The sequence below is a fragment of the Natator depressus genome, chromosome 2 (genome assembly GCF_965152275.1).
Source record: "Natator depressus isolate rNatDep1 chromosome 2, rNatDep2.hap1, whole genome shotgun sequence".
Lineage (NCBI taxonomy): Eukaryota > Metazoa > Chordata > Testudines > Cheloniidae > Natator > Natator depressus.
In genome coordinates, this window is record NC_134235.1 from 155372083 (window position 1) to 155397253 (window position 25171).

A 25171-nucleotide genomic window follows, 5' to 3' on the forward strand; every position below is an offset into this window, starting at 1 on the left:
TTTAAGGCCCTGATTGAGGAAGGCACTTAAGACATGTTTAGTTCTAAGTATGTTCATAAGTCGTGTTGCCTTTATTCGCCAGCTTGAATATCAGATTTCTGGCTGAAAATTCTATACCTACAGTATAGGTAACAAGGAACACATAAAATTATTCTAATTTTTAAAAGGAAGTAGAAAAATATTTGTTTGTTTGTGCACTTGATGCATTTTACAGCACTCTGGCCAGGAATTTTAAACGGCTGCTGCTGAAAGGTCTGACTGAGAGGTTGCAAAGGCCCTTATAAATATCAGCAAGGGGGAAAATAAAGCCTTTTAGAAGTTTTAAAGTTTGTTTTCAGTTGTGGAGATGCTAACGATGTTCTATCAGAAACTTGATTTAAAAAAAATGTAAATTATGCTGACATTATCAGTCACTCGAGGCTGAATTTTGCCCTCCAGTAGATGCACAATAGGAAGTGTATACATGTATCTGAGAGCAGAATTTGGCCCTCAATATTTACTTGCTAGAGGTATCTTGCCAGTTAGCTCCCCAATAATCACATGGACTGTTCAGGGAGTATCTCAACTAACATATCTGAAAATACAACAAAGCTTAGACATGGTTAACTCTCTAAATATTTTACTGCTACTGGAGAGTACACATGATCTGAGGCAATATGTTTAAAAGCCCAGCTTTCAACTAAATGGAAATCCTTAAACTGAGGTTCTCTCATTTTACTTTGGATTTCATAAAGTAGTTTCAGTTTCACAGAAAAACTCAGGGTTTCATTTGAGCAAAAAATCTTGAAATTTTCAATATGTTGAATTTCAAATTGTTCTTTTTTAAAAAAATTGATTTTTGCATTCAGACACATTTTGTTAAATGTCCTATAGTTGGATATGAAAAGTGGAATTGCGAGAATCCTAAAGTGGCCCAGAATAAAGCTGAGAACATTTTCCAACAAATTTCACGAATGATGTTCACTATCTTCTCACAGCCCCACTTGTTAATTGTGGTGACTAAAAGCATGGTGACATGTAACAAACAATAGCAATAAAACTCAATTTAGATCTGGCACCTTCTTGCAGAGATATTTGTCTTTGATTTGATAATTAAAGCTTCTGTTAACAAGGCTGACACTGACATATACATGAGTTTTCCTATTTCAGTTTCAAAGGATTTCACGAAGGGAAAGTTTCTTTTCCCTTTCCTTTTTGTGCAGTGCCTTTCCACTACTGCAGCTAGAGATCTTTATTAAATAATTGATGTTGAGTTTTCTTTCCGATTGTATTTTTTTTTTCTGTTGCTATGCCAGGTTTCTGAGTGGCCTGTAGGAAACCAAGGATTGCTCTATGACCGAAGCTGGATGGTTGTGAATCAGAATGGCGTTTGCATCAGTCAGAAGCAGGAACCTAGACTGTGTCTGGTACACCCCTTAATTGACCTGGAGCAAAGGATTATGGTCATCAAAGCAGAAGGTTAGTAAGCAGCATCCATTCCTCTCCCTTACTGAATAATAAAAAAAGAAGTACAGAATGTCATGAATCACTAATATACTAGGAACAAATCTTGCTCTTCCAGCTGTGGGTATGGAAGTTCCAGACTTCACCACAAAGGATAGATTTGGGTTATGTATGGGGAAGGGAGATCTCCACAGTGGCTCCCTACATGCAACTATGGAGTGGGTGCCAAGGGCAGGGATGGACAGTGCTGGTGAAATTCACAACTATGTAGGTCCACTGGCCATTCTGCTTCTCCACATCATGGAGACAGTACACCAGTCTCAAGGGGCTACTGTAGCCCGGAAACTGAAGAACTGGCCACTCCACAGCTGGCCACAATCTCTTCAGCACACAGCTGGGTTACTTGGGCTGTGCAATGGGGACAGACTTTCCTGCTTGCTGAGTAGATCATCAGTGGGGATTGGTTTCACTGAGGTGATGACATAACATTTTTTAACTGATTGCTTTACAGTATCCTTTCAGATAAAAGAAAATATTTCATTCTGGCTACTTTTCTGAGCACACTATCAATGAATACACAAGAGAACCATATTTGGAGAGTGCTGGGGTTCTGGAAAGTTCTTCCCAACTTGAGGGGATATACTGTTTCTTTCACTGACAAAACTATTAACATTGAACTAAACAGCAGGCTTGTCGTCTTCAGAGCTCATTATTAACGCCTTGTTTGCATATAACTGAACAGTATTTACCTTCTCCCTGGGGTCTAACATTTGCTCAGCCTCTCCATCTGTTAATAATGTATATGCTCATATTTGAGCAGCTAGGCCCAAACAAGTTAACTCCTTTAGGTTTTTTCCTATTGTCATAATTCATTGTCAGGGTTTTTTCTCTTTCCTCGCGGAACTGCAACAAGAGATTCCTCCCTCAGGATGTTGGTTTTACCTTCAGAGCCCTAAGGCGCAGATTCTATGATACCCCTACAGTAGTGAGGTCAACAGGACCTACCTGTGCAGTGAGAGTCCCCATCCTCTTCTCATTTGCTCTTAGGGCATTTGAAATCAGTGGGAGTGTTTGAGCTACAAGTTCCCTGTTTTAATTGGCAGGGCATCCCTGATGAAGGGCATTTGACTCAGAAAGTTGTATCTCCCTAGATCCAGCAAAAGCTCAAATAGTGACCTAGTGGATAGAGCTCTAGACTGGGACTGTGGAGACCTGGTTTCTATTCCTAGTGCTGCTTCTAGCCTTCTGGATTACCTTGGGGAAGCCTCCATTTCCCCATCTATAAAATGGGGATAAAGTTACTTCTAAGGTTTGGGGGGTTTGGGGGGGGGGCGGGGGGGTTGGGTTTTTTTGCCAATTGCTTTGTGGTCTACTGTTGAAAGGTCCTGTATAGGACCTGGGTGTGATTATTCAGAGCATGCCTTATGCATGTAGCTGGGTTTTCAAGAATGGGATGCATAGAGAGTATAAATAGGGTTGAAGGAGGGGGGCTTTTCATTTATTCATCTGGACAATGGAGGGGTATCCTGGGTGAGGATATTCATCTTTTTTTATTTGTTTATTTTGTATTGACTCTTTTTCATGTTTTGATGTATTCATGCTGAAAGAGAAAGGAGAGGCACTTTTTTAGACTCCTAAATATACAGTGAGCGGTAATGCAGTGTCACCACTGAACTATTTTCAGGGTGATTCTTGTGGGAGATACTGGATATAGGATAGGGTTCAAAAAGAAAATCAAATTGGAAAACCCACCTATAAATGATCTGGCTTTGCCCTGTTCACAGAGATGTCTCTTTGTCAAGTGGAACGATCTGGAACTGTCCCTAAATACCTTAGGTCATCTAGCCCACCCCTTTGCAATAGCAATGCTGTTTTCTAGTATTTATAGTATAGTTTCAGTCTAGTAATAGTTTTAAATGACTAAACATGTGGTGATGTCTGCTGTTTACTTAAGGGGATTATTCCAGAGATTACATGCAGTCAGATACCAAGTAATGGGGGCATATAAGAACCTGACTGGAAGCCTGAATAGTTACACTAATTGAGAAGACCTTCATGATATCCTGTCTAATTTTCCTGCTCTTAACTTCAACCTCAGAATTATATTCCATTGTACAATACTAAATAATTACTCTCTCTTCCTGGTGTTTACACCCTTCAGACATATAAACGATTGTTACATCTCCCAGTTAGTCACCTCATAGTAAAGCTATTCTTATTTGACTTGTTTAATCTTTCCTTGTAAGACAGTCCTTCAGGCTCAAAATCATTTCTGTTGCTCTTCTCTGAATTCCCTCCAATTTGTCAATATTTTTGCTAATGAGGTGTGTAAAACTGAATGCCATATTTCAGGTTCATATAGGCACACCACATCTTTACAGAGAGAAACTGTCAGCCCTTTGTCCTGTGATGTGATGCCTTTCTTTCTGCAGCCCAAACTTCATTACCTTTTATGCTGTCATTTCATATTTCAAATTGATAATATTTAATTTGTTGACTATGATCACCTCTAGTTCTCTCTCAGCATTATTTCTTTGTGATTTTTTCCAGCACTGTGGATACCGTTCATCTGGATTATTTGTATTATTGTGCATCTTTCCAAGATTAATCTTTTCTTTCTCCTTTCCACTTCCCTTGCTGCTTTTAGTATGATTTCTCTGTCTTTGTTAGTATATGCTGCCCCTCTCAGCTTAATACCATGAAAAAAATTCATTATCTTGCTCTTTATTCACTCTATACTAGCATTTATGTTGGCAAAACTTTTGTCGTTCAGGGGTGTAAAAAGTCCCCAACCCTGAATGACACAACTATAGCTACTGCCACTCATTGAGCTGGTTTTATTATGTCGACAGGAGAGCTCTGTCCCTGTCCCCATGCAGCTGTGCCACGGTAAGCTTGGACATGGCCTTTCAGATCATTAATAAGGAGAGAGGGGTTGCAGTGGTTTCAGTAGGCTGACGATACCCAGTTCTGTATCTTTCTTATCTAATCCAGCCAGCGTTGGCAGTGGCCTTGACCCACTGTTGGCCTGACATCTGGGGTAGTGATGACGACTAACCGGTTCAGGCTTAACCTGGATAAGACTGAGCTGATGTTGATGGGTTGGGGGAAGTAACTAGAAAATAAAGTGAGGATTTATATATGTCCCTTTGAAGGACTTTTTGCTCCCTGAATTTGCAATCCCAGCTGCTGTTACATGATCAGGTAACAGCAGTGGCCATGATGGCCTTTTTCCTGAACTGAAGAAGAGCTCTGTGTAAGCTCGAAAGCTTGTCTCTGTCACCAACAGAAGTTGGTCCAATAAAAGATATTACCTCACCCACCTTGTCTCACACTACCGTTGTCACTTTAAGATTAGATTACTCAATTGGTCTCTATATTGTGCCATACATTAACTCCACCAACGAACTAAAGCTGGTACACAGTTTGGCAGCATTCTGCTAGCTAAATGGTGTATCTTGCCAGCAGTATGATATACTGATTCTCATCAGTTGCATTGATTCCCCCCCTGATAAAAGCTGAAGGTATTGGTTTTGACCTAGGAAGTCCTGAATGGCTTAGGAGGAGCCTCTACTGATCACCTCTCTCTCTATGCGATACTGCCGCCGCTGTAGTAAGTAAAGATGCTCAGGGTGTTTCCTCTAGCGCCACATGACTTAGGAACTTGCTCTCTGAAATAGCTCAATCTGTTAACCTGTCAGCATGCTACAAACTCCATCTATTCTCCTAAGCTTGAGGAGAGGAGAGGAGTGGTGGAAGAGGGGAATTTGTGGTGTTTGTTTTGTACTTGGTTGTTTTGTGTTATGTGAACTTATTGTATCTGTGGTTTCTAAGAATCATATTTTAAGTTTTGTTAAGCCCGTTTTTCCTAAGCTACAGGTTTTCTGGCTAACGTTCGTTATATTCACCACAAAGCTTTTTCATATGCAAATTATAACAAACATTTGTCATATTAAGACTATCTCTGATAAACCAGTAATACAATTTTATGTAAGCTTCTTTGGAAGTGAAAGCCTATTCTGTCTGGGCCTAGCTCCCATTGACTTGAACGACAGCATGAGCAGGTCCTCCATTTCAAAAAATCTATTGCATGTTATGAAAATAGAATCCTTCTTGTCTTGCCTCTGTTAAATGCAGACGGCCAAATTCTGGTTGCCATTGAGCTGCTGTGAATATGGAACTGTTCCACTGCCTGCACCGGACTTGTTCCTGATTACACTGGTGTAAGTGAGAGGAGAATTAGACGGAGAGTATGCTGCTGTGAAAGGCCAATTTATCTCTTTCCATTTCAGCTAACAGAGTCAGCACTACTCTTGCAAGTTGTGAATTAGTTTGTCGTTGCACAGAAGCAAGAATTTTGAGTGTTGTGAAATCTCTTTAAAACATTGAAGTAGAAAGATACTAGCAAAATTGTGAAACTAATTACACTTTATAGATTTTATTCTCCCTTCGATGCTCATGTGTACTGCCAGTAACATTAATAGGAATTACGTGCACATGCTGAAGAGAGAATGCACATGAATAGTTTATATTTCAGTATGTTGAAATAGCAGACTTCTAATTTTTGCCATTGACTCAAAAGAGTAGCTTTAAAGGCAGGGGTTTTTTTCTTTATTACTAATACTGTGAACACATCTGTGAAATTTATCATCAAGCAAATGACCATGGAGAATGCCAGCTTTTACAGTTAAGTTACTGGCAATCTTCCAGCTTTTTTTTCTTAAGATGGAATAAAGTTATAATTAACAATGTTAAACTGACCTAAATATGGCTGTAAAATGTGTGTTTCAGAGTAAGAGCCGTGTTAGTCTGTATTCGCAAAAAGAAAAGGAGTACTTGTGGCACCTTAGAGACTAACCAATTTATTTGAGCATAAGCTTTCGTGAGTAGCTCACAAAAGCTTATGCTCAAATAAATTGGTTAGTCTCTAAGGTGCCACAAGTACTCCTTTTCTTTTTGTAAAATGTGTGTGTTTCAATCAGAGTATGATATACTGGCTGATGTGTAAAATCAATCACCTATAAAACCCTGAGCCCCCATCTGAGGAACTTGCATGTGTGCTCTCTGTTAAGAATTGTTTTTATAAATGATTACAGTTAAACCCACAAAAAGTTCAAACCTTTCTTATTTTCTTTTCTTCCAAGTGAATGACACTGATATTTTTCCATGGGGGATGTGGGCGGAATAATCATAGAAGGGTGTTTGTTATACTCCCAAGATAGTAATATTTGTCAGTTTTTACTTGGATTATTGCAGCTGGGTTAAACTGATTTGTTGCTTACATGTTTTGTTTTCCAAGTGTGTCCAGCTTTTCTTCTCCCATCTTAATAGGCAGCAGGTTTAATACAAACAAGAGGAATTAAATTTCACACAACAAACCTGTGGTACTTATTGCCATGGGATGTTGTGATGGCCAAAAGTATAACAGGGTTCAAAAAAGAACTAGATACATTAATGAAGAATAGGGCCATCAATGGCTATTAACCAAGATTTGTCCAGGACGCAACTCCATGCTTGTGGTGACCCTAAATCTTTGACTACCAGAAATCTGCAGTGGAAGATGAGGGGCGGGGGGATCACCCCCTAATTGCTCTGTTCTGTACACTCCCCCTGAATCACTGATACGGGAAACAGGATGCTGGGCAAGATGGACCATGGTCTGACCCAGCATGGCAGCTCTTATGTTCTCTTATCATCTTTATCATTCTGTGCTACAGCAATACCACCAGTCAGTCGAGTTTGGGATGATACTGAAGTTAACAAATACCATAAACCTTTCTCTTTTGAAATCGTGTATGTAGAACAGAATTGTGGCATGGTGAATCTGAGTTAAACTTCCTTACTCTTCAAAATAAAATCAAACAAATCCGATTCTCGTTTTATTTTCACTGGCCTAAATCAGAAGTAACTTCAGTGAAATCAAAGTCCATTGATGTAAAGCAAGTGTACATGAGATCAGAGTCTTTTCTGCTTTATGTGGAAGTGTATATGGAGAGCATTAGGGTTCACTGCAGCCTGATAGTAAAATGCTTTGTTGGCCATTTAAGATTATTGTTTTCAATTAACAAAGAGCAGTGCTGTATGGGTTTTTTTCTGTTTCATAAATCAGTATAGCATGGCCCTCCTCTCAGCCCATTGAGCTTTATTATACTGTTTAAATTCAAAGATTATGTATGCCCCTTTACACAGCTAAGTAGTTTGTGAAACATATTTCATTTTTGAACACTATGTTTATCTTTTTAAAATGTGTTTATTTCCATTCTCTCTCGCTAAGAATGGCTATACTCATATCCTGATTTACTAGGGATAGTAGAGCTATGATAAGCCTGTCCTTTCAACAACAGCCATGATTGCTGCAGAAATTTTGTGCCAATCTCCATGTAAGAGATACACAGGGAATAAAGTTACTAAAAGCTGAAATTGTATATTAGTTAATGTGGTTTGGGTACCTAGGTCATCCAAAGCCTTTGTTCTTGTATTATCATTTGGAGCCACCTGCAGGCAGAGAATATAACTCTGTCAAAAAGCGAGCAGAATTTGTGACTGCTGTAGTCCAAAACAGTCAGGGAATATGTACTTTTTTTTCATAACATATGATTCTGCCCAAATACTTAATTCTTATAATTTGTTCTTGATACATAAAGGAATGGACCCCATATCCGTGCCTCTAGAGGAAAACACCGGAAGAGAGATTCAGATTGGTCAGAGCAAAGTTTGTGCACACAGGTGAGTGAGAACAGATACCCTAGAAGGTTCTAAGCTGATGACCTTTTGCAGGGACAGCTCAGGATGACCATAATTGGAATGCAAGTTCAAGGGTTATGTGAGAGTCCAGAAGATATTCGCGTAAACAAAATAAAACAAGAAGAGAAGAAAAAAAGTTCAATGATGGAATGAAACAAACAGCAGAGTGGGTTAGACTTCTGTGGAAAATGTAGCACACAAAGCAGGTCTGATAAAACAAATAAAAATCAGGTTTTGAGGATTTTGCAGCCCATAAGTTAGGAAAGATCTTTGCCTGGTTTGCCATCAGAAAACTATCAATAAGAAAACTGTGCAAGTGTCCTGTACGTTTTCACATGCTATGTGGCTGCCCCAACTTGGCATATACCGTTTCTGTTAAATTACTCACCTGTGCTGATGTTAGTAACTTGTCCCATTTCCCATTGCATTGTCTCAAATTTTCTAGACCCAGCTGATTTTTAAAATAAATTTTCCATATTCACAAGAACTCCTAATCTTATTTTGAGCACCAGTGTTGCTCAGTATTCAGTTATACTTCTTTGAAAAATTATTAGTAAATATGTTGAATATCATTAGCACCAACTCCCTGCAGTACACCGTTTCATGCATTGTCTTTCAATAAGATATAACACTGCTATTATTAATAACTCTGTTTCCGATTTGTGAGCCAAGTGTTTATCCATCATGTGGTATGATTATCCATAAAACAAATATTTCTCCAACATCAGTTTTCTGAGTAGCTCTGTACTGAATGACTTGCTGACATCCATGTTCATTATCTACTGCATTCCACTGACCCACCAAGTCTGTTGATATGTCCAAAGAAGCCATTTGATTAAAGTGATTTGAGTAACTTGTGCTTCACCGACAGTTATTTACTGCACTCTGCTTCCTCTCTTAATTTGTCCATGGTACAGTTATAAGTTTTCAGATATTTTTCAGAGTTCTGAAGTCCAGCCTAGAGGTCATATATGTACATACCACAATTACTGTACTTCCCTCTTTAAAGACTGGACCCACACTAACCTTCCGTCAGGCCCTGAGCACTGCAGGAATTCCAAGATTTTTCTGATATTTTCTTTGATACAAGTTTATTTTCTCTACCCCTCTAGCACTTGCTTCCCAAAACAGCAATAAGTTGTCATTGGACCTGAACGCCCTCCTATGGGGTCATGATGGTAGTTAGCATGTCCCCCAGTTGGCAACTTCTTGCGTGCCAGATTGGAATGCTGCCCCACTGCTGTAAGGAGAGAAGAGGCTCTTTTCACCCTCTTTCCCCCTAGTGCACACCCCATGGCAGCAGGGAGGTTTTGGCCCTATGTCATAGTTTAACATTTTGGTTTTGTGGTAAACCCAGGACAAACAGCTACAAAAGGGGGGTATTAATTAGTCCCAGGGGATTAAAAGGCCCCCCTCTATCCACTGAGGAGAGAGAACCCCAGGGCAATAAGGTTCAACTGGAAAAGGGGTTGCTAGGGAACCAATTAGGTTCAGTTGACTCCAACTACTTGGGACCTTTTTAAACCCTCCCCTGGGTGGAAGGAGGGGGAGAGTGAGGGAGTGAGAGGAGCAGGAAAGCTGCCAGTAGGCTGTTTGCAGCAAGACACCAGACCTTCCCAGTAGGGAGGCTGCACTCACTCCCCAGAAGGGAAGGAAAACACGCACAAGGGACTGACTGAGGACAGGAGTAGCAGGACCCTGTGCCACCTATAAGGATTCGCCTTGCCCCAAACCTGAGTCTCCAAGGCTAAAAAGGACTGAGCCTGCTGAGGCGAACAAGGTATTTTGCCACAGTTTGTTTGCCTGGTGTTTCTAGACTCAGTTAGTTTATGGACAATTCAATTCAGTTTCTCTTATGTTTAATCAATTTATCATGAAGTTTGCTTTCATGAATAGTCTAAATGGAATGCGTAAGATATGTCTATATCATGTATAATACACACACAATTTTGCTTTTCTACCTTTTGTATTAGGAAAGTATCCTCCACTAAATTAAAGTAATAAAAAAGGACTTTTCTTTGGAAGCATATTTTTCCCAAAAAATGTCTGGATAGCGGAAACCACCCAAAAGTCATTTGTTCTAACCATCTGTCCAATTTCCCTTAGTGTTGACTCATCCTTATCTTTCCCGAGGTTAGCCCATCTCTAATAGACCCTGCTTTTAAAATATCCTTGATTGCCTTGCTCTCTCTGCATTTCTTTCGCAGTAATACCATCATAGCCTGTCTCAATGTCATTGGCTGCATTTTTTTTTTAACTGTATGAAAAGGGAAATTTTCATGAGAGGCTGCTCAAAGTTCTCAGGGGCACAGAAGCCTGCAGTGGAAATGGCAAAGCAGGGAAGGAACCAAACAAGAATACAGAGTCAATTAGGGCTATCAGGTAAAAGATACGGGTAACAGAAAAAGCAGAATGAGTGAATGGTAGCCAAAGGGAATAAGGGTAATACTGGAAATAACAGAGAGAAAGAATGTATGTTAAAAAGTAGCTCCATTAAACAAATAAGGAGGGCAATGAAATCCAAGACACTCATAGATTCTAAGGCGAGGAGGGACCATTGTGATCAGCTAGTCTGACCTCTTGAGTAACAGAGGCCATAGAACTTCCCCAAAATAATTCATAGAGCAGATCTTTTAGAAAAACATCCATCTTGATTTAAAAATGGTGAGTGATAGAACATCCACCGTGACCCTTGGTAAATTGTTCTAGAGGTTAATTACGCTCACTGTTAAAGATGTATACCTTATTTCCAGTCTGAATTTGTCTAGCTTTCATTTCCAGCCATTGAATTATGTTATAAATTTGTATAGCTTGAAGATTATATTATCAAAAATTTCTCCTCCATATTTATAAACTGTGATCAAGTCATCCCTTAACCTTCTCTTCATTAAACTAAACAAATTGAGCTCTTTGAGTCTGTCACTATACGCCATGTTTTCTAATCCTGTATTTATTCTCATGGCTCTTCTCTGAACCCTTTCCAATTTATCAACACCCTTCTTCAATGTGGACACCAGAACTGGACACAGTATTCTAGCAGCAGTTGCACCAGTGCCAAATACAGATATAAAATAACCTCTCCGCTCCTCCTCAACATTCTCCTTTTTATGCATCCAAGTAGTGCATTAGCCCTTTTGGCCATAGCATTGCACTGGCAGCTCATGTTTAGCTGATTATCCACCAGGACCCAAATCTTTTTCAGAGTCACTGCTTCCAAGGATACCGTCTCCCATCCCAGAAGTACAGCCTACGTCCTTTATTCCTAGATGTATACCTTTCCATTTAGGCTTATTAAAATGCATAGTGTTTACTTGCACCCAGTTTACTGAGCAATCCAAGAAGAATAAATAATGATAATTGACCGTATCTTAAGACCTGTTTCACAATGGTTAACAGAGAGGCAAGATGACCATGTGGTAAAGTCACTGGATTCTGAATGAAAATCTGCATTCTAGTCCCACCTCTGCTGGACATCTTGTGCTTTGGGCAAGTCACTTTACCTCTTCGTGCCTCGGTTTCCTCAATGCGCATGAGTGTTGTGACGCTAATCCACTAAAGTATGTTTGGCACTCAGATGTTATGATGAAATGCACCATATGAAAAAAAACTAGAGATAAAGACCTAGTAAACCTGCTAAATGAAGGTAGCCTGATTTTCAAAGGTGCCAAATGCTAACAGCACCCATGGACTTCATTGGGATCTTCCATAGATTCACAGAGTCACAGAATTTAAGGAATTTAGATCTAGTCTGTCCTGTGTATATTTCAAATCATGGTATTTCATACAGTTACCCTGTATTAAGACAAATAACTTGTGTTTGACTAAAGCATATCTTCCAGAAAGGCATCCAATCTTGATCTGTAGACTTCAAGATGGAGAATGCACCCCTTCCCTTGGTAGTGTGTTCCTGTGGTTAATCACTCCCACTGTTAAAAATGTGTGCTTCATTTCTCCTTTGAATTTATCTGATTTTAGCTTCCAGACATTGGTTCCTGTTATGCCTTACTCTGCTAGATTAAAGAGCCCTTTAGTACTCTCTGAAGGTACTTACATACTGTAATAAAGTCACCCACTCAATCTACATTTTTATAAACTAAACAGATTGATCTCTTTCAATTTCTCACTTTAAGGCATTTCCTCCTCAAATCATTTTTGTGGCTCTTTTCTACATCCACCAGAACTGGAGGCATGGTTGCAATATCAGTCTTACCAGGCTTCCTGTTTCTGTTATATAATTTCAGCTTTTAGTAACTTTATTCCCAGTATATCTCATACATTGAGATTGGCACCACATTTCTGCAGCAAAGCAGGGAGTGGATGACAAGGGGATCACTCAATGATTGCCTGTTCTGTTCATTCCCTTTGAAGAACCTGGCATTGGCCACTGTTGGGAGACAGGATACTGGGCTAGATGGACCATTGGTCTGACCCAGTGTGGCCATTTTTATGTTCTAACTGGGGAGGTCTGTGGTAAAGTCACTGGACTGGCCATTGTTCCAACTCAGAAGAAATGCTTGAAATCAATAGAAACTTTACATGAGGACAGACTGACCTAGACAAATTCTGCTTTCAATTATTCCAGTGTAAATTAACTTCAGTGGAATTAATCTGGATTTATGCTGATATAGCTGGGAAAAACATGTGGCCCAAATCTATTGTACAGTCACCAGAAGGAGTTCCTTGGGTATGTCTACATTTGAGCTGGGAGGTGTGATTCCCAGCTTGCATAGATGAACCTGAGCTAGTTCTGCTTGAGCTAGTGCACTGAATAACATCATAGCCAGGGTAGCATGGACAGCAGCTCAGACTATCCACCTGAGCTCATACCTGCCCAGACCCCCACAGTATGTACTCTGGCTGCTAGCCTGAGCTGCCGCCCATTCTACCCTGGCTACACTGCTATTTTCAGTGCACTAACTTGAGCAGAGCTTGCACGGGTATGTCTACACAAGCTGGGTCCAAACCAAGAAGGCCAAGGAAAGCATAAATGGTAGCAAAAGGCAAAGAACTGGTTAAAAAGCAAAACAAAGTGAATTCAGCTTGTTGTGGGGGAATGTAAGTGGCATCCCACTGGAATCAATATTCAGACTTTGGCTGTCCTTGTTTTTCAGTCTATAAATTACCTATCTGGAGGGACCAGCTGTAAAGTACTGAAGCTAAATTTGTTGATGACACAATAGTGGTATGAGTAGTGAACACAAGACACACAGCAGGTAAAATTTGGAAGAATTAGGGCCCGCTTTATAAATTGGCTGACATGCGACAAATGAAATGTAATGTTGACAAATGTAAAGTAATACTCAAGCAAAATAAACACACGAACAAAATGAATGGAATTGAACTACAGCAGAAGGACTTTGACAGGGACCTTGAAGAGACAATGGGCTTCACTCTGAAAATGTTTAGACAATATGGGAAAGCAATTTGAGACCAAGCAGACTCAGAATTCAGAAACTACACAGTGACCTTCGATGAAATACTATAATACACTATAGCTGTAGTTTTTCATCTCAGCCACTGTGTGGTGTAAAATACTTTAGCTATGTAATAAAAGAGGGCCACATTTTGAGACATGTTTATGCAGTAGTAAGGCGAATGTAAGCCCCAACAGACCATATAAAGCACAGAAAATCAGGAAGGGGGCTTTTAGTTGCTCTGTGGGCAGGAGGAGTTTGAGCAAGGAAAAGAATTTGTGTAAATGAACTCTCCACACCCCACCATACTGCAGCAGCCCTGCGTGTTGGCCTTAGCCTCTTTCTCCCTGCCACTGGGGCTGTTGAGGATACAGAAGTTATTACTGCACTTATGAGAACATTTTCAAAACTGAGTTTGAAAATCTAAGGAATTGCTTGCATTCACTGTGAATCAGGAAAAGAAGTCATGATAAGAATTTACTGTATGTATGTCATAGCTGTTTACTGGTTTAAATAACAACCATGTGTGCTTGTGAAGATAGAAATGAGTCACAGGCCATGTGCTAAGATGAAAGGCAATTTTTACCTTCACATACCTCTGCCTTAAGACATCAGAAAACATGAAATATTCAAGTAAACATGACAAATGTTTCACCCTCATTAACATGATTTTTCACTGTTTTCACAAATAGTGAGATTTTTTTCACAGCTCTGTGACAGACCCTTAACTATATATAGCAAAGCAGTCAGCTGACTTTGATGTGTACAGAAAACAGCAAAAAGGACCCCATTATGGGGCGTGGGGGAGTGGGATATAGTTAGGCCAGAGCTTGAAAGTTGTAGTAAAATCAGGATTCAAGTAAATTGTGTAAAAGAACAAGGAAGAGAATTGATATTGATGGCTCAATAATTTTGACCTGTTTTGGCTAAAATCTTTTCTTTCAGTATGTTCTTCAGAATTCCAGACATCAGCTGAAAAGAGATAGGAGTCCTACTTCTGATCTCACTTATATTGGCATCATATCAATGTAAATCAATTGAGTGTGCATATCTTTTACAAAGACAAACTGCCTCCAAGCTCAATCCCAGAATTTAGCATCTTTTGCTGTGGTGACTATTTTTTATTTCACAAAGTAGATCACCTGCATTCAAAATCATCTTTCTAGATAGAAGAAACAGCAAGCCGACCACAGGACCAAAAACACACTGCCATCCTCTTTCCAATAATTCTCCCCGTAGTCATGAGGGCACTAATGGTTAACAGGGTGTCTCCATGGCCTTTTTGACTTGTGAGAGAGAATCCAGAAGCCATTCTATGATTAATTATCAGAACTACAGGTGAAGGAGAAAATCTGTCCACCAACCCTGAAGAATACCATCGTGGAATTAGTACTAAAGGAACCATTTGATAGGAGCAACCTTTCAAGCTACCATCTTGTTTCCGTTGCTGTTAGTTTATGTACTAAGAACATGGATTGAATTAGGCAGTGGGCAACACTGTAACTGATGGATCATTTAAAAAATTCTTACTGTCTGGCTCCAGGGGACAGGAGTAAAGGCAGCTGTGATTGTGCCACTGAGTTACAAAACCAAAAACATTCAGACTCCCTTAAAACACCTTTCTTGGCTAAAATACTGGGATTAAGAAGCTTTTTATTTGAAAATTTACAACACAATGGAGGCTCCCCTAATTGTTTCTTCCTATTATTTATTATTTTATTTTCTTATTTGTGTTATTATAACACCTACGTAATACAAACAACAATAATGATAATTAATCAAGCTATCCCTTACACGTTTTACCCAGTTTTGACCCCCTTTTAAATGCATATGTATTAGCGCACTGAAGAAGATGTGCTACATTCATTTACAACAGAAGCTTCCACATAATGGTCCACAGAAAACTGACTGTTCACTCTTGGTGCTCGCTCTCCTCCATATTTCCATCAATAATATTGCATTAAAAGAGACTGTGGTTAAATATTGTCCTAACGTTATTTTTCCATATATGCAATTGCTGTTGTTGCCACAGGGAAGCTGTGTGACAGTGAATGGGAAGGGCAGTGCTATGATGTAGTCTGTGCTATGAAAACACTTGAGAATGCTGATTGATATAGATTAATTAGATGTCATCGTTAGACAAATACATTTAGTCCAGATCCGTCAGAAGGATGAGGTTTCTGTAACTCTTGTGTAACAGCTGGTGGGATGGCAAAGAGATGCATAATTCTAGATAGACTTGGTTGCTTTCAAAAGTTCAGGTGTTTGGAAAATTCTAATCCAGGCCCCAATCCTCTATACATGTATGTGAGTAACATTATACACATTATGGGACTACTCATGTTAGAGATCTATCTAGGTTTCATAGACATGGTCAGACTGCATACTTGCATAAAATTACTCATGCACATAAATGTTGACAGGATTGGGGCCATAGAGAGGACAGCATTACTAGCTATATGTTTATAAGTATTTGCAAGTACTGTGATTGAAAAAAAGGGTCATTTTTCGTTTGTCATACATGGATTACTGTGTCTCAGAGTCAGTGCCATGATTTTTTATAATTATACAGACTTTCTATCCCACCATAAGTTATATAAAACTGAATTATGTCTCATCAATAATGAAGTCAAGATTGACAGAATTCCAGCAAATTTGGGAAATATATTTGTGCATAATAGTACTTCACATCTCAGCTGTTTCATTCATTAGTGTTATAATGGATGCTGCATTGTGGATTGAAACCGGCAGAGCAGATATCTGATTAAATATCTCCACCAGCTGTCCTTAGTTTTGCAAATGAAGGTTTTAGCAGTCAGATTATTGCTTAAATTAATACTAATCACTTCTCTCCCCCTCTTGATAGAGTACAGACATATGACTGTGGAGAGAGAATAGCAGAATGGTTCTCTGAATTACTTGGTCGCCAGTGTCACCTGATCAGGCAGAGTTCAGACTTCAAAAGAAATGCAAATCAGAAACATGAAAAAGGTATATCAATTTGGCATGGTTATTAGAAAATAGATACTCCAGCTCAGCATATTAAAATATTAGCATGACTCACATACTTTATGCTGAGTGAAAAATCCCCTCAATGAAGAGGTGTGGGAGAAGACTTGAGGTATTAAATCCAATAGGCAACAAAGGGTACATATATGCTCATACTCTGCTATGCTATTCCTCTGTCTGGTGCATATGGGGAAACTTTATAGATCTATGTTTTTGTTACCCCATCACTTTTCCATCTGAAAATGTTATAACAATTAGAAACATGAAAAATCTATTAATATTGAAAATATCGTTATGCTGAAATTCCTTCCTGAACAGAATAAATTGAGAAGAATGTTTAGAAAATCCATATATATTGATTACAATTATAAAATTATTCCACAAAAATGGGGGGGGGGATATCTTCTCAGCTTTATCTCGATTCTAAAATACATTGCATCCCTATGAGTCTGAGAGGATCCATGCTTCTAAACTTAATAGGATAGAATCTTTCCTTAGCAACTGAAGTCTAATGAATAACTTCTTTAATTAAAACGGATAAGGTCATTGGGGTGAGGGGTGGGGGTAGTTACCAGTATGATAGTCATTGTTTCTAACAATCATTTTATAATGCTGTATTGATTTTAGGTCAGGCTACAACAGTCTCGCTTTCTCTTGTGAATGAAGCACAATATCTCCTGATAAATACAGCAAGTATTTTACAACTGAAAGAGAAAATTACTGAAAGGTAAGAGCCCCCTCTGATGAGGTAGCCTTCTTATAGAATCATATAATCACAGAAGTGGAAGGGACCTCGAGAGGTCATCTAGTCCAGTCCCCTACTCTCAAAGCAGGACTAAGTATTATCTAGACCATCCCTGACAGGTGTTTGTCCAACCTGCTCTTTAAAATCCCCAGTGATGGAGATTCGACAACCTCCCTAGGCAATTTATTCCAGTGCTTAACCACGCTGACAGTTAGGAAGTTTTTCCTAATGTCCAACCTAAACCGCCCTTGCTGCAATTTAAGCCCATTGCTTCTTGTCCTATCCTCAGAGCTTAAGAAGAACAATTTTCTCCCTCCAACCTTTTATGTACTTGAAAACTGTTATCATGTCCCCTCTCAGTCTGTGGCATGGGCATCCAGAATCCTGTCATAAGAAATAAATACCAACTTACCGTTGAGAAATTTGATTTTTACTTTTCAGACTTTGAATCAGTGCAGGACAAAGCATGGTCCTATCCCTTCCCACCACATCAGCCAATGGAACTGCCTGCCACACTGAGAAAAGCTCCCCTTTGCTGGTGAAGCTTCACATTGCCCCAGTGCTCAGTACTGTGCCTTAATGGCACAGTCTGGCCCTAAGAATGGAAAATGTCAGAAAATCCACCATAAATTTAAATTACTGCAGCATTATTTAATGGAGCCCACTCTAGGATTACTAGGGTTCATACTTATTCATAATGGACAAGAGAGAATCTGTGGGCCAGGAAAATGCAGTAGCCATTTCTCTCATCTATATTTTTTTATTATTATTATTATTAATGACATACTAACAGCCTGCTAGGCGGCTTGCAGACATGTAAAGGTGTCATTCAAAACAAATGGAGGGAGAAGACTGAAACTAATCAGAAATCAGTATGTGATTGACCACTGGAATTTGGCACATATGTTAAAGCCATGCATTTTTTATTGTTTTTTTTAAATATATGTGTAAAACCAATCAGTAGATCTCACATACATGTCGGTTATAATTTCCAAATTTACCATTTATTTTTCACAGGGTTTCATCAGGTCCAACCCTAAAGCTGTTTCTACTGAATCCTTATTCTGATCAAGCAGTCAGTGACCTCAGTAAGAGTTTGGCCAGAGCAAGGAATGAATAAAAGCTGAATAATGAGGGTCCCTTTATGCAGAAGACCTGACTCAGAGTATTAATTAGTTTAAGTAGGAATTCTGTCTAAAAATCAGTGGGAAAATATAGGCCAAAGACTTAAGGATTTGGTTCAGCACTTTTTTCTTCCTCTGTAAATCTATGAAAATGATGAATTGTTGACAAAATGTCATTACCAGGAGTCTGTGTTTTCCTTCTTTCTTATTTCATGCTTAACATTTTTCACACAAAAATTGATACGCTAGTCCTTCTTAGTGACTAAGTACAGAACTATATAACCTCTTTTTGAAAAAGGCTGACTGCAATCACTTGAATTCTTGAATAATATTTTATATTTCAGAGGAGATGATCTGCTCTCAGATCAAATAATACTCTTTAAGACAAGTTTTATTTGAAAATATCTTTAAGTATTATTTCAGGTTCTTGAAAACCTTTATGAACCCTGGGTCAGCAAATAGCACTATTTTGAGAGTATCATATGGTTCCTTTAAGATCAATAGAAAGTCTCCCTACAGTGTATCTTTTAGGATCACATTTATCCGTAACTCTTAACCTGGAAAAGAAGGCAGTTAATACCCATATGATATATTTGTAATATACCTACTTTCATGTCCCCTTTAGTGTTTTTCCAACGAAGTTCCTTTGAAAACAATTTCAGCTGTTTGCAGAAGTAAATGGATGAATTGCAATTAAACTTGTGTCCTTTACAACTGTAAATCGCAAACTGCTATATTAATATTTACCACAATCATACTCAGCTACTAATCTGAAAGTTCAGGTTAAATGACTGAACCTAATCTATCTGTCAGTAACCTACAGAAAAATGCAACCCATTTTCTTGTCAAAAAATCTGTCTGCAGAAATCTGTTAGGAACATGCCAACATCTAAGTTGACAATATGTTTTAAGGTTCAGGCAACAAGTCAGTCCAATTGCTGGGAACAAGATATTAATTAGATTTCTCATCTAGGATGCAACACTGCACAAGATAAATCTCTTGAAGGATCACATGTTAAACTGAAAACATAACATTTCTTAATACCCTTTGACAGTCTTTATCTCTTTACTGGAAAGCTAAATGTTCAGCACAAAAGAGTTATTTTGTCATTTGTTCTTAATTGAATGTTGCTATATTCTTACAAAAATGGGGAATAAAAACAAAAAACCAAGCATTCCGTCAATCACAAGACAGACCCTTAGAATCTAAATGCTAAAAGCTAATATTGTTGGTTTGTTATTTACAGTATATCACTAGGACTAGCTTTCCTCCCTAAGTTGCACTTCAAATTCAATCTTCTTTCACTTCAAGCCTCTGCCCAGTACTGCCCCACGCTACTTCGTTGTTCTCATTTCCTCCCCTTTCCCACCTCCCTGCCTTTCTTCCTAACAAGCCTCCTGCTTCCTATGCATGGAACTCCCTCTCTCTTTCCTTGTTGACCAGCATAGGCTGGAAGAATTCCCCCCGCCCCCCCATTCCACCATGCAGAGCAACTTTATAAGGGTGCTGAGAAGAGAATTTTAGCCCAAGGGTGCAGCACCACTCTGTAGCTGCTCCTAAATCACTGGATGGTAACTTTCCAAATACTGAACTGCAGGATTTATTTTCAAAAACCTATACCTGCGAAGTCTGTATTAAAATTATTTTTCCCCCGGGAAACAGTAATTAGTTTCTTTACATATAGGGTTGTTTTATTTGATGAAAATTGGTTATACTTTGTAGACACTTTAAGTTTTCAATTCAGTTTTAATAGTTTTCTTTGTTTTTACCTTTCCAATGTAAAAATGAATCTTCCACTTTGCAGTCAGCTCTAGGGAGGTGATCTAAAACAGTAACTGCAATTTAATTAAAAATAAGAATGTAACAAAATGCTGCAGAATCATATCCCTGCAGAGGCATCCATCTCTCTGGTGCTATTGTTGCTGACTCCCTCCCTGAAGATGGACAAAAAATGCCATTGTCTGACCTAACACTCAAGTTTTTTGGTTGAAATATGCACTGGAAGATGCACGTAATTATTTTTAGTTTTGTTTATTAAATAAATGTAATAAGAGAGGTAGACCTGAACTAAGATTCTGGATCCAGCCTCTGGATTTCTAATTGGCCAGAATGGAAACCTAGATCTGAATATTCCTAAAACCCAGCTTCTGTCTGGCACTAAACTATATTTCATGTAGTTGCAAATACTTTAGTGTGCACTAATTATTGGGATGGCCCCCATGAACTTGGTAAGACACCCATATTCCCTGGATTGTTCAGCATTTCCTAAGCAGGACATATAACCCACTCCTATGCCATGGTCCCATCTCTAATGAGACAGGGACAACAAATAAGAACCATAGATATGTTGCATTTTATGGAGCATTAAGCAGAGTTAATGAAATTACTGTGTAACTCAGTGAATACGCTTTTCTTCTTTAGAAATAAATATCTATAACTGTTCTAGTTTATGGGTCCCATGCCAAATTTTCCCCCTCCTCCAAGTGATGAGTACATCAGCCTGACCCTAATGCCAGCCCTTCCCCATCCCTTCTGCATCCCCAATAACAATTCTCCTGTTTGCCTCCTCCCATCTAATGAAACCTTCCCATCTAGTGCAGTGACAAGTGCAATCCCTCTCCACTGCTAGAATTCCCCCACACCCTCTCCACTGACAGTTCTACATATAGCCACTCCTTTCTAAATGTATGGGCTTCAAAACAAGATCAAGAGACATGGTGATCCTCAAAGAATCAGCAGGAGCGTATGCTATTAAGTGGAGGAGCACTGTCCCCTGGGGACAGCCACAACTATCAAAGCAAAAGATAGATTATTCTCTAATTCCAGAAACTGGAAACACTGGCAGCAACAAGGTTTATTGCTTTCTCTGGTCCAGCACCAAGACCCTGTGTTGTGCAGGGCCTTAATGTGCAATAAATAGCACATCCCGCCCATACCGAAAGCTGGCTCTGACAAAGTGTATATACTTCCACACTTTTAAAATGTAAATGTTCCTTCACTCCATGCCCCCATTCATGCCCCATCCCAAACACAGGGAAGAAACCTATGTAAAATGATTGCTTATTTATGACACACTAATTTCTTCCCTTATAAACTATCAGTAGCCCAGTGTCAATTTTTATTGACTCTCATATGCTGAAGTTATTAAAAAGAGTGTGTGATGTGCTGTAGTATTACTATGGAGAATTTTGCCCCCCAACAACTAATCCCTAGACTCTCTGCAATACAGTAAGACATCTAGGTTTTGGTAATGTTGGGGCCAGGTTGTGTGATTTGGTGTGGAAATCTACATACACATGTTTATTAGTATGCACATTTGTCTCCTAAAGGAAAAGCCATGCTACTTTGAACCAGACAAGCTCATTTTTTAAAAACAAACACACATCAATTTTACCAAGATAATTGCTTGAAGCTAACAATTTTTGTAGAAGTTTTTTTACACAGTTTTCCACCATTTTAATTAAAATACAAAACAATTTAAAATATTTTTTAATATTTTCCTAAAATATTTTTCGAAAAGAGAATCCTCTCTGTATCTCCAGGCTTCTGTCTCTATTTTGGGTGACAGTTAAAACTCCTCAGGTCTCAGGTGGTGGTGTCTTTTGAAGTAGTTCATGTACATCTGAGCTTAGACAAAATTAAATGGCCCTCATATGCTTAGGAGTGGTGGAGCACTTGAGAAAGCATTCTCTGAAAACCCTAAGGCTGGCCTGTTCTTTTCACTAGCAAAGTTTCCACTTTAAAAATGAAAGAAAGGAGTGAGATTTCCAGGTTATAGCCAGCTCTGTGAAATTTCTATGCTATATGCTATCTGCCACTCTGTCTCTCTCACATACACACGTTTGCACATGCACACAAACACAACACACTCACACATCCATACGCTGGCAAATAAAACACTTCGTAGGGAGGTGTGGAAATCTTCACCTGTGGATTTTTTATTTTTATGTCTGCCATTTGGTGCAATCTGATGCATTCCAAAAAATGTCAGGGATAAGTTCTCTCTCACAACATTCTCTTACTGGTCTTGTCGCTTTCACAGGCCACTGAATGTCCTCTGAGTTTCCCCCTGTATTTGTTCTGTTTCCTCTTTAGTTAGATTTAACCAGTTATTTGATCAGTTACCCAAAAGATCCACAAATGCTGTACTACAGCCCTTCAGTACAGTAGCTAATGCTGAAATTAAATTACAGTGATCCTTCCCTGGTGTGCATATTTATCATTGCAGTACCACCTACTTCTATATCTACCCTTTTTGTTCTAGTTTACACCTCTCAAAATGCCTCCTAGCAGACTACAATTTGTATTCAAATACCTGTCCCTTTGTCATAACTTCTGTAATAATATTGCATTTTAAACATGTTCTTAACAATTGTGTAGAAGAAAAATCTTACTGAATAAGACCAGCAACTGGATATTCTAAGTGAGTCAATAATTAATGCAGGCTAATTAGTATGGTTTATTTTCTTCTGCTCTGTGAATCTTTGGGACAGACTGGAGGAGTCATTACAAACTGAGGAACTAATTCAGCGCTTCCGTGCCAACATTGTGATCAGTGCAACAGTGTCTTTTGAAGAAGAGGAGTGGGTTGAGATTTCCATTGGTGCTTTGCGTTTCCAGGTACAGTCTGACTTCAGTAGTACTTTTATGTTATAAAGTGTTCTGACTTGAAAACAGAGCAATTCTTCACAAAACTTAGGCCAAGTCTAAACTACAAACTTACGTCGGTATAACTATGTTGCTCGGGGTGTGAAAAATCCTCCCCCTTAAGCAACCGAGTTATACCAGCCTAACCCCCGGTAGAGATGGTGCTACATTGACAGGAGAAGACCTCCCGTCAACATAGCTACCACCTCTTGCAGAGGTGGATTAACTATGCCAATGGGAGAAGCTCTTCTGTCCATGTAGTAGCATCTTCACTAAAGCGCTACAGCAGTGCAGCTTCCCCACTGCATCACTATACATGTAGACAAGTCTTGACTGTGATGTAAAGGCAGGTTCTGTCAAATGTTGTCATTTTTTAAATTTCACCAAATCGCAAATTTCCCTTTCTAAATGAAAAGCATTTTTCACCACCAAGAAAAGTCCTTCTTGGCAGTTTTTGAGGCAGAAACCTTTGCCTCTTATTTTCATTAAAAATTTATAGATTGAGGCACATCCACAGAATATTTTAGCCCAGATTATGAGAAGTGACCGTCGATTTCAAATGCCCTAATTTTGGATGTTCACTTGAGACATAAAGTACCTCAAAATGTGTACCCAAATCAGAAGCCATTTTTGATATTTTGTGCCTTCATATGCCTTTAAAAAAGCAATGAAGACATAGTTTTTCTTCACAGTTTAATTTTTAAAACACCACTTGATTTACAACTACATTCTTTACTGAGGAGTTTTGCTTGTTAGTAAATATAATATGAGTACTTTAAAAGTTAAAATTAAGCTAAGGGGTAAGGTGTATAATCATGAATTTTCACTATTTCTCGTATTTCTGCTTGACACCATAGTATCTAGGCATAGTTTTAATTCCATGAATCAGAATTTTACAAAGTCACTATTTAGCCCACTTGGTTTTTAAGTTACACACCCTTAGAATGGGAAATAATTACAGTAACAGTTACCACAGTGGCTAAATGAAGACATGTTAATGACAACGACTGCCCAAAATAAAAGTTGTGCTGGACCAACACAACCCTTTCACACAGTCACACACAAAGTTCATCAGAATTGTCAGACACCTTTACAGCTGTGTCAAGCAGCAAGGGAATCAGTCTTATCAGTGTTCTAAGATCAGCTACGGGCTGCTCACTGTGAAGGAAGCAAGCCTGATGGAATAAAACCAAGGCTGAAAAATGCCGTAGCAACAGTAGAGGCAGCAAATGGAAGTTGTTCCCACACAAACACAAACACCAAGCGATAGGCACAGAGAACGTAGGATAAAGAGAACTTAGAAAAGTTTTATACAAGCCACTGCTGAGATATGCTGATTTCTGTGGCTTACAGCCTCGTAAGTATTTTGAGACACTGGGGTTGCCATCTTGAGCTGTCTGCATATGTGTGTGAGGGGGTTTGGGAATGGGGTTAAATTGTATTAACCTCCTGTGTACTTTTCTGGATAGTGCACTCTATTAGATAACCCACTGCTGGTACACCAGCTCCACAGAGCCCTTTTGGTTGGGACATTTAGTGGGGATTGCGTGCCTTGTTTTTGGTGCATCTCTTCTCCCTATATATAGGTGCATGAATGGAGATTACGGGCACCTTTGACTCTTGGGCTACGCAAATTGGGTGCAAGCTGTAGCAGTTATCTATTAAAGGATCTTAGCAGTCCAAATCTTAACAGTTTCAGTGTCAGTTCACTCAGATTGTCTCTTCCTATTCTTATCAATGTCTTTTTTGTCTTAAAGAAAATCTTGCCATTTTTTTGTTTTCTTATTTTTAGGGCTAGCAAAAAAAAAATTAAAAAATCAAGAGCCTATTTTTGTTTCATCATTTATTTTAGCATTGAAAGAAAAGACCCTTAAATTCTACCATTGTATCAGTTGCAATGTTAGATAATATTTCATCAGAACTCATTCACCCGTGCCTAACTAGAACAAGAAGCAACCTGGGCCTTCACCCAAAACTTCAACTTAAATTTCTCTCAGGTGTGAAAAATTTTTCACTTCTGAACTTTAGCAGTTTTCCTGGTTTC

The 25171-nt window shown here is 38.9% G+C and overlaps 1 protein-coding gene across 1 annotated transcript in view; it reads left to right on the forward strand.

Moving 5' to 3' along the window:
• Positions 1-25171, forward strand: part of MOCOS (molybdenum cofactor sulfurase) — a 406588-nt gene that overhangs the window by 360415 nt on the left and 21002 nt on the right. The window contains exons 9-13 of the mRNA XM_074945194.1: positions 1296-1458; positions 8088-8169; positions 16468-16592; positions 17238-17337; positions 22974-23100. Coding sequence (XP_074801295.1) covers positions 1296-1458; positions 8088-8169; positions 16468-16592; positions 17238-17337; positions 22974-23100 — 597 coding nt within the window. The remainder of the gene's footprint in view (positions 1-1295; positions 1459-8087; positions 8170-16467; positions 16593-17237; positions 17338-22973; positions 23101-25171) is intronic.